At 36.6% G+C, this 11,061-nt stretch overlaps 1 protein-coding gene across 1 annotated transcript; it reads right to left on the minus strand.

The window, feature by feature from the left end:
• Positions 1-2,159: 2,159 nt before the first annotated feature.
• On the minus strand, positions 2,160-4,006 carry LOC129722515 (uncharacterized). The gene is made up of 3 exons (XM_055675980.1): positions 3,516-4,006; positions 2,743-3,451; positions 2,160-2,684 (listed from the first exon to the last, which is right to left on the minus strand). The coding sequence occupies exons 1-3, from the start codon at positions 3,643-3,645 to the stop codon at positions 2,543-2,545; spliced, it is 981 nt and encodes a 326-aa protein (XP_055531955.1). The 5' UTR covers positions 3,646-4,006; the 3' UTR covers positions 2,160-2,542.
• Positions 4,007-11,061: the final 7,055 nt, after the last annotated feature.

Raw genomic sequence — 11,061 nt, forward strand, 5'->3', positions numbered from 1 at the left:
CAAACGATATTGAGGAAGAACACATGCACAAAATAAACCATATACTTCTGAATATTTTTTTTTTTGCATTCGTTCCAGACACCAAATAATTAGGGTTCTGATTTTTTTGTTTTTTGTTTTCTTAACTCACATGTCAGAAAACAGAAATCTCATGGTTGCTCCAAATCAGCATTAGTGATGCATATCAATGGTTGCCACCTGCAGCACTTTATCAGCTCGCTATTTCGCCTTTTTAACATTATATCAGATATATACAAGCATTTAGGTCAGAATAAGTTCTTACTCAGAATTCTGTAATCAAATATAATATTGTTATAGGGCAAAGATTTAGTGCTTACTGGTTACTTGGGGTCTGCGTATGTGGTGGTCCAGCCTCCACGTTCGGCTTGCTTTCGCATAATTTCATCAGCACACATACTAGCATGCGTCAGCTCCACTTTTACTCGAAAGACTGCGCTGCCAAAACTGTCGCTCAATCTCAGGCAGAATTGGGTCCTAAAGTTTAAAATTGTTTTCTGATTTTTATATATCAGCTGTAAGAGTGCAATTTTCTGAGCAAAACGTGATTTTTAAAAAATGTTTATCGTTTTCCTTCGATATTTAAATGAAAAATAAAAAACTGCTCGAAATGCCTTAAATGACAGTTCTCTCATATACCGTACATGGATGAAACGTCAACTTAGACCTTTCGAGCAGTTTTTTTACTCTTCATTTAAAAATCGAAGGAAAACGATGAACATTTTTTAAAAATCACGTTTTGCTCAGAAAACGCTGCTTTTTCAAATGATATATAAAAACTGGTATAGCTTTAGGACCCAATTCCCAGTCTTCTTGATATGATGTTTTGGTAATGGATTAATAAAATGGAATAATATTCAGCCTTCCATAGGGTTCGTCTTTTTGTGATTAAACCGTTTGTAACTTCGGCCCTTTGTAGATAAACCGAAATGACCGCTATAGAATTATTCAAATTCAAAAAAATGTTTTAAACTTAAGTTTAAAAAAATCCGTCTCCTTTTACTTTTTCAAGGCATTATTAAACTCCAACAGCTTGTTGTTAAAGTTTAATTTAAGTCTCAGACGTTCCTGCGCCTATTGAAAAAACGTTTGCAAGATGTCATTTAAATCTAGGATTTTCTTTTAAAACTTGGTGTGTTTCCAGATCATTTCGCCTCGAAATCATCACGTAAATGTTTCGGTAAAATTCAACATTTATACTTTAGGGTGCTTTAAAAATAAAAAAATATATGATTACACATATGGCTATGGCTATATGTAAAAATATTCGGTAAAAAAATTTGATAAACTATACTCTTTAGTCTGACAAAAGATCTAGTTATATATCAATAAAAACAAACTCATTCATTTCTTCTAAAATAATATATTTTCTTCATAGTTGACCAATTGGAAAAAAATCATTTAAATTGTAACCACCAAGAAGAAACCGAAATAGACAAGTTGTTAGACAAACAACTAGTTAAAAAGTAAAAAAGCACAATGCATCATCTCCTATATTTTACTTTATTTGGCTTTGAAGAAATAAACATCCGAATAATTTTTCACGTTGGTGTTACATGGTGCAAGTCCGGCTTATTCAATAAAACCTTGAGCAAAACTCGTAGCAACTTCAGCTAAATATCTGGTAGGTATATATCATTTATCATAGCATAATATGATACTGTTGATAATTATGAGAAATATGTTTTAATTTGGTTGCCATGATCTGAACTTCATTTCAAAATATACTGTTGCACTACACTATTGCATGTGTAGTGTATTTTCCTTTCTCTTTAGCTTGGCAATGAGCTGAAACTCTACTCAAGTAGGTATGTTTCGTTTTCATCATCCTGGTAATTAACTGAAACTCTGCTTAAGCACGTTTTTCTTGTGGTTCGACTTTAAACCTCTTTCAACTCCAACCAATTTATTATGACAGGATTACATTATAACAATGATTTGGTAGGAGAAAAAAAAACAACACAAAGACTTAAGACAACCACAATTTAAATAAGAAAACTTAAGGAAATTCCGAGTAGTATCAATCACAGGGTTGATTAGTGAACGTTCACACGAAACTAATAACTGATATAACACCAGCAAACACCTCGTATAAATAATATACGTAACAGACAACGGCAAGGGGTGAATTAAAACAAATATTTATACTTTCATTCAATATATTCTATGCTGTCGTATGGCGAATTACTTTTAAATTCTACAAAAAACCTTATAAAATAAATGCGGTGGAAAATACTGGTCTGAATGAGGTAAAACTCAAGTTACACTTACAGAATAATTTGCTCCTCGCCCAATACTTTTGGAAGAAGGTCCTGAGAAAGTCAACAAAGTTGCTTTGTGATGTAAACAAGGGTAAAAAATTACGATATCTCACAATAACTGACTAAATCTCATAGATCAATATCGATTTGATCAATCTAATTAGGAAAACGACTTCCTGGCTGGGTACACACTACGTGATAATGTTCGTTTTTGTTTATTAACACATAAGTAACACATATTGCGCGAAGAAAACTCGGTAGTCCTAATTCGGATTTGACGCATTACCCCTGGTTGCCGGAGGCCCATTAGAGTATCCGGCTCCGAAACGATTGCTTTGTTGACCACCGGAAGAAGAAACGATTGCGGCACTACTGCTGGATGATGAAGCATTAGAATTTGTGGATCTATAATAAAAACTGAGTGTAAAGCTTTCAAATATAACTTATAACTGCGGAAACTTACACCAGCTGAACGTGTGCGACATTTTTTAAATGAGCATTTACCGCTAACGCCACAGAATCATTTACCGAGAGTTGCAGATTTTCTTCTATTTTGCGCATTTTTTTATTTAGGTATACTTTCAGTACTTCGTAGTGATATTTACAACTCCCATGGCGCTTTCTTTTCGAGCTTACCGATGCCTTTTCAAGTTCTTCGACTGCCTTTTGCAAAGCAGATTGATCATCCAGCGAAGAATTCAACTGCATTTGCGATTTAATGGTCCCAAATTCGTCCTTGGTTACAAATGGTATCTCCAACGATTCCATGAAATTGTTCATTTCGTCATATTCTTTGCCCATCTGCACTGTCCCTTTCACTAAACGGTTCATCAGTTTGTTGTGATGTATGTAATTTTCTGAAGATCTCGTGATAATTGCCGAGCATTTACTGCATTTCATGGCAAATGTAGAATAGCACCCACTAATGTATTCTTGATAAGGCTTCAACAAACCGCCAGGACAGTGCTTAGAATGCATAAATTGAGAATACGCTGCCCACTGAAGAAAATGATCGATCTCAATTATGCGATAACCCTTAAATTTCGGAATATCCTCAGCATCCATTCCGTTCGGTACACCATGCGACTGTGTACCATTTTGCAGCAATCCCGGCGCAGCTTCCGATATTCTTCGCTGACTAATTCGAGCATTTTTTCTAGGCTGTGCGGACTCTGCAAGCAAATTTGATGCTTTTAAATTTAAAAACAAAAAACAAGCATTGAAAACACAACTTACTCGGACCGGGAGTTTTTCTTCCATCTGGTATTTCTGATCGAATCGATTGCTGTTGATTTTCTAATTCCTCCTTTTTTTGATGCTGTTGAATCGCTTGAATGTCATGCACCGATTTTCTTCTGGTCATCATTTTGATTCAATCCTTTTTATTTTTATTTAACTGTGATGATTTTTACCTGACTACGAGAAAAGGCAACGACAAGAACGGCACTAAGATAAAGCTCAAAAGTAACGCGCTAATCCTCGGCTCCACCTTATAGCTCGAAACACCTTCGAGCCGCCGATAATTAAAATACCTTACGAGACTAAAAAAATGGTGAAAACACACGCGATATAATCTTAAAACCGGACCACACGTAACGCGACATCAACTACACTAATTTAGAGCGGATTTCGCTAGTGCTGTTTTTCTGCAAAAAAAAAAACGGACCCTTCGCGCAGGGAGGCAAAGAAAAAACGAAATGTAAATAACAATGGAAGGCAAACGAGAAGAAAAACACGAATGAAGGAATGATATCGATCTGCTAAACGCACCCTCATATTGACGCGCTCTTTTTTCTTTGCGAAGGGGACTGACAGTGAAAAGATAGAAAATGTTGCAAAAGATAAATATGTGTAAAATGACAGAACTGGACTGAACACATGGAGCTTGTACAACATTATAACGTAAATTTTATTTCAATACAAAAAATATAATTGCGCTAATCAAATTATTATTGAACTCCTAAGCGATAACAACTGATATCAATCTATTAACGTCACAGCACTAAATCGAAATAGCGACTTTTGTTGCCCGCGACGTTTCGCTGCGACTCTAAATATCCTTACATAGACCTTCCTATCTGCGCTAGTATTAGTGGTCGATTTCACCAATACAAGTTTTATTTTTGGTTGCAAATAATTAACACGCTGGTGGTATCAAAAAATTTCCTCCTGCTCCGAACTTTTATTCAAGTTGTAAGCCGATTTTTAGTTTTATTTCAACTATTTTTCCACTAAAACAAAGTTTTATAAAACAGGTAACACTAATGAACTAGTATTTATAAGTAAAATATTTTTCGAAATTGAATATCAGCTGATTTTTTGGTTGAAAACAAATCGATTTTATAAGGATACTCGACTAAGCATGTATTGGTAAGATCTGGCGTAGAAAGCTCTATGGGAAGTAGTGCGCTGTATAGCACATCAAATGCGCTATACAGCGGCGTAAGGTGTCATTGTAGCGATTTTAAGCAGTTTTAAATCGTGATTTAAGAAGCGAAGGACAACGATAGAATATTTTTTAAATTACTTTTTACTTAGAAAATGCAGATCTTTCAGATGATATAAAAAATTGATATCCAGCTTTTTACGCACCATAATGACGGTCGCTATAATGCGTGTTCGTAATATGCGAACCTCTCTGCTTACGTCAGATTTCCGATTTCTGAAAAATTGGCAACACAAATGTTGCCAGATATATTTTTCTTTTGATAAAATATATGGAGACTTCAATCAAACTGACGTAAGCAGAGTTGCCAAAATGTGTGTAATTTATTACGAACTTTGCATTATAGCGTCCGCCATTATGGGTGTAAAAAGCTGGATAGCTAAACAACCCAATTGTTTAGCTATATCAGTTTTTATATCACCTGAAAGAGCTCCGTGTTCTAAGCAAAACGTGATTTTCAAAAAATTTCTATCGTTGTTCTTCGATTCTTAAATCACGATTTAAAACTAGTCGAAATCGCTACAATGACAGTTGCTCTATGGGCGAACTGTCATTATAGCGATTTAGAGGGATTTTTTAAGCTTCATTCAAAAATCGAAGGACAATGATTTTTTCAAATCACGTTTTGCTCAGAAAATTACACTCCTTTAGCTGATATATGAAAAACCAGAAATCCGTGAATAGCTTAACAACCCAATTGATACATTATTAAAAAATTAATATTTTCTCGTTTTGCACTAGCATTAAAAATGAAGTCTGATTCAAACGAATAATTTTCATCGTTTGGCCAAGCGTTTGGCTTAAAAACTCCTAAACTTATTTTCAATTAAACGCAAAGTTTTTTGAAGCCGCCGCCGATGCAGGACTGCGCAAATACACTGCCGCTATTCGCATAACAGTCCTATGTAGAAGTCCTATGTTTTCTTATTTTTTGCGGAATGGGTCCATTTTGGCATGCTCTACAAGAGTAGTCATTAAAATCGTGGTTGTGGGAATCAAACCTTACTTTTCTAATGGCTATTCTTGAAAAACATGCCTAAATGGACTCATTTTCGCAAAATTTACATAGGACTTGCAACTTTTACATAGTACTATTATGCGAATAGCGGAAATACACTGCCTACAAAAACAACTCAAAAAGTGATTTTTTTAGAGTGTAGTACCATTCGAGTAGCTCATTTTGTACTAACTTTTTTGGAATATTTCTTCCTGAGTGTTATGCCTTGTTCAGACTACGTCGGATATCACCTGATATCGCCAGATGATATCGGATATCAACTCGAGTATTCATACTACAGTGAGCTGATATGATTTGACATTTGCTTTAGTAATAGGGTATTTTAGGGGTATGTATATTATTATTTCTTTTGATAAGAAATGTCAGAAATATACATATTCCACTGACTTTTTTAAATTTGAACAGTAGAACTATTGAAAAAAAAAATCGATTTCGAATTTTAACAACTGTAAGTGATTTTAAAGTCTGTAGTACACTCTTTGTCTAATGCACACTTGGATTTTATTGCCGAGAACTCAACAGCTGATGAACTCAGCGAAATGTTCTACAAGTTCTCGGCAGAATTTTTAAGAACTTCGGCAAACGAAACGTCAATACTTGCTGGTTTACGGTAAATCGATATATTTGCTGAATGTTCGTCGAAATATATTGCTGACATTCGTTAAAAACTTCGCCGAGCTCAATCAGCTGTTGGGAAGTTTGCCGAGATAAATTAAGTGTGTGGTCAAATATTTGACCTTCTGACATAATGGTCAAATTTATTTGACATCATGATTGTTGTTTGCCCGTGTTTGCCCCATATTAAAATTGGAGAGTGACAAACAATTATCTTTGACCAAATTTTTATCTGTCAAAAAGTGCCAAATATTTGGTCAAAGAGTGTAATACAGGCTTAAGACAAACCCTGCCGTTAAGAAATCATGACACAGTGGTGCCAGGTCATTTTTCAAATGTCTTAACACTCCATAAAAAATGTCTTCACACATAAGAAATCCGTAAACATGGTCTCCATTGAAAGTTAGCAAAAATCCCAGTGAAAACATCAAATCGGGTGCGACTATTAGGCTTCCGCTTCTTCACACGAACTCTAATGTCTACGAAATTGAGACAATGTCTTCTTATTGGGCATCCCTGTCATAACACGCGAACCAGGGTTATATTAAAATTAGCAGAAAACATTGAAAATAGCAGAAAACAAAAACAGGTCAAAGCTAAAACAAGACAACAACAGCAATGGGATTAGGATAGAGATGTCAGCTGGTTGACTCGCACCAACGCGAACTCTCATATGCAATTGTCAAGATGTGCGGGATGAAAATAGCAAAAATATTTCCTTCCTTTTTTCTCGCATGCAACGCGAGTTGCGAAATTTGTAGGGTTGCACAGCGTTGCCACTAAGTTTTGAATAAAATCTGGCAAAACGAAAATAAAAAGTCTGGCACAAATCTGTCATTCATTTTTGGATTAAATTCCTGGCAGAACTGAAAGTGATGACCTTTTATTTTTGCTCTCGCCGGGTGTAGATAGGTTAAGGCCAGGCACGGCCCATCTCTCAGTAATGACCTTTTTGCGAGACGACGCGGATCAAATCTGGCAAATATCTGGCTCATTTACAAATATCTGGCAGATTCTAAGGTTTATCTGTTTGTCTGGCGCGCAAACAGAAATCTGGCAAAATCCAGATTTATCTGGCATACTGGCAACGTTGGGGTTGCGTCGAATGTCGGTTGGCCGTGTTGCCAACTGCTGGAAACGTGGTTATTATTGGTTTTTGAACATGATATCCGCGATAGCCGAGATTACGGATATTTTGTGCTGAAATTTCAGTTAGGAAAACCGAGATTTACGAAAAATGTGACAGCTGTCATTCTTTTTTTACCCGAGCACTCAGTGGTGCCGTTCTCGGCAAAAATTACCGAGACCCGGCAATAAATTTTAAGTGTGTATTTGCTGCGCATCCAACATCTTAACGGTCCGCGGTTTCGCTGTCATGACAGATAAGAAAAAAATCCAGCAAGAATTCCATTTAACTTGAAATGGTTGCAGGAATAACTCTTCTCTCTCACATCAGAAAGAGGATGTCATCCTCTTGATTTAAAAGGCTCTAATACACTCTTTGACCAAGCGTCAAATATTGGTCACTTTTTGACAGATAAAAATTTGGCCAAAGATAATTGTTTGTCACTCTCCAATTTTTACACGAGGCAAACACGGGTAAACAACAACCATGATGTCAAATAAACTTGACCATTATGTCAGGAGGTCAAATATTTCACCATTGGACAAAGAGTGTAATACAGGCTTAACAGTTTTAACGTTGCTTTGATTAGGAACAGTTTTGATTGTTCGATTAGAGCTCTAAGGGCACCGTTATCAGTGCGCTACTATTCAAGTTGTTTGGCGGCTGTGTACAGCGCGGCTATTTTGCTCACTCACCCGTTTTCACACCGATCGTTGCTATCGTGTCAGTTTGACGTTTCATCCAGCATAAACCTTTAGCAACGCTGTCAAATTTGTGAGCGCGATGCTTCCCGGAGGCCCGGCTACTATTTCTCTAGCGCGTTTCGCAGCGACCGCCCGCATAATCAAAAACCATAAACGGATGATAATCCACATCGTTTAACGATACCCAATACAGTCGGGACTACATCCACACACTAAAAACTGCACACTTAATTTATCTCGGCAAACTTCCCTACAGCTGATTGAACTCGGCAATTTTTTTGCGGATGTCAGCAATATATTTCGATGAACAATCGGCAAATATATCGATCCACCGTAAACCAGCAAGCATTTGCCGATGTTCTTGGAAATTTCACCGAAAACTTGTAAAATATTTCACTGAATTTATCAGCTGTTAAGTTCTCGGCAATAAAATATAAGTGTGTGGATCTCGAGCTCGGCTGAAAAAATATCCGAGTTCACTCGGCAACCTGGGGTTTCAACGATATTTCAGCAAGAAAAAGCCGGTTACCGAAAGTCGTCAGATTATTTGCCGAGGTTTCGACAAAAAAAACTGAACTTGACGAATCTCGTCTGAATTTTTAGCCGAACTTATCGTTAAACACTGGTGATGCCGAGGCCAGCAAAAATTGTACTGATAGCTCGGCACGAATTTTACTCGTTCCCGAATTTCAGTATCACAGCTGTCATTCTCATGAACCATTGGCCTTTTCTCTTTGTACAAATTTCTGCAAACGTATTAAGTACGACGTACTAAACAGGAGGAGGATAAAATTTTTGCTAAAATTTATGTAAACTACAGATGCTTTCAAGCCGGAAGTCGAAAAAGTGTAGTACAGATTCGTGCGAAGTGACAGTAGTGTATTTGTAAAAATCGTGTAACGCCTGTGCAAACAAGCACTAAGCGGAGAAAGCACCTCAAAGTGCAATAGACGCGGTGCAACAGAAACTCCAAGAAGAGGACGTGAAACTTTTGAATATTCCGTAAACATTCAATGCTCAAAATTAATAAATTACTTTCTTAGTAAAACTCATCGAGCTTATAATTTATCTTTTGAAAGAAAACTACTGAATTCTCTGCGAAATTATTCTCTGCAATTGGATTCTGCTGGAAAATCGCCTCTATTGTGCCGAAACATTCAGCTTATATAACCGAGTAGTCGTTACACTAGTATGCCGCCTCTCGGTTTATATCTGCCAAAAGCGCAGTAAAATGCGTACCGACATTCTCGGCATAAAATGACATCTGTCAAATACTGATTTCCCGAAATTCTTGGCAAAATAAATTCAGCCGAGATGGTTGCTGAGCACTCGGCTGTCCAAATCTCGGCACAAATAATACCGAGATTTGACGAAATTTTTCAAGTGTGCACTCAAAATATTTTTCACATTATAATTACCGGAGAAGTTATGTGAATGTTTTCCACTGTCATTTTCATGTAGATTGTACGTGATTGTCATTTGAGTTTATCATGAACTGGTGAGATGATTTATCCTGTGAATCTTATTCAGTAGACATATGCATTTCATGTGAGTTTCACGTAGAATTTAACTACCGGTAAAGTGAAAAGCATTTGATTGTCTGATAGGTTCTACGTTTTATACAACGTATAATTTTCAATTGTGGTTTCCCAAATTGGGTTGTTTAGCTATATCAGTTTTCTATATCATCTGAAAGATCTGCATTTTTTAAGTAAAACGTAATTTAAAAAAAATTCTGTCGTTGTCTTTTGCTTCACGATTTAAAACTGCTCAAAATCGCTAAAATGACAGTTCGCCCTTATACCAACTGTCATAATAGCGATTTAGAGCGAATTTTTAAAATCATTTAAAAATCGAAGAATAATGATATACAGTTTTAAAACATCACGTTTTGCTCAGAAAATTACACTCTTTCAGATCATATATAAAAATTGGAAATCCGTGAATACCTAAACAATCCAATTTTTGAGAGACTAGGAATAGTTTTCAGAAATTATCCAAATATGTTGCTCAATAAGCCGCACGGGCATGCAAAATCGCCAATTCGTAAATGAATTAAACGACATACAAAATGGCAAAATGATATTGCGACATTCGCTGGCGATAACCACTGTTATGCATCTGCATCTGTTTATGTTCAGGAAATTCTTCGCAATTTGAACTGGATCTGTGTGAAATCTCGATGCCGGATTCTTATGGTTTTTCTAAAGAGAAGTCATCGAGGAATTACTTTTATGTTCCAAGACAACATCATACAACACACGAAGAGTTCACGCGATAGTTCATTCTGTTTAACGTTGCCAAGTTGACGTAGATGCTACGTGATAAAACATAGTATACACACATACATAAGACATACGTAACACTCAGGAAGAAATCTCCCAAAAAAGGTGGTACAAAATGAACTACTCGAATGGAACCACGCTCTGAATAAAATCTCTTTTTGAGTTGTATTTGAAGGCAGTGTACCTGTGTTTGTCTCGTTTCTACTCGAAAAATGCTGCATTTTTTTTCCTGTATGGGCTTCCTCACTGCGACCAGAATCGTAGATCTATTGTGAGATATGCCCGGGTGTCTGCTGTATCCCGCACTTCTGTTAATAACAATACCTCTATTGAGAAGTGGCATGCTTATTATTATTGCTCATCAGTGTTCGTGTGTACCGATACTCGTTCCTCTTGCCAATTACCAATTATAATTCCCTGGAGAAGTTTCGTCGTGCGTCCTTCTGCCCAGTTTTATTGATGAGGGACTTATTTTTTGTTAAGAGGAAGTCACGCAAAGGTATTGTGTAGATTTCAACGTAAAGGAAGGGTAAGTGGTGGGGAGCCTGAGAATAAACCCATGCTTAAGTCCTTTTTGACATCGGATGG

Source organism: Wyeomyia smithii, chromosome 2, assembly GCF_029784165.1.
Source record: "Wyeomyia smithii strain HCP4-BCI-WySm-NY-G18 chromosome 2, ASM2978416v1, whole genome shotgun sequence".
NCBI classification, from domain to species: Eukaryota; Metazoa; Arthropoda; class Insecta; order Diptera; family Culicidae; genus Wyeomyia; species Wyeomyia smithii.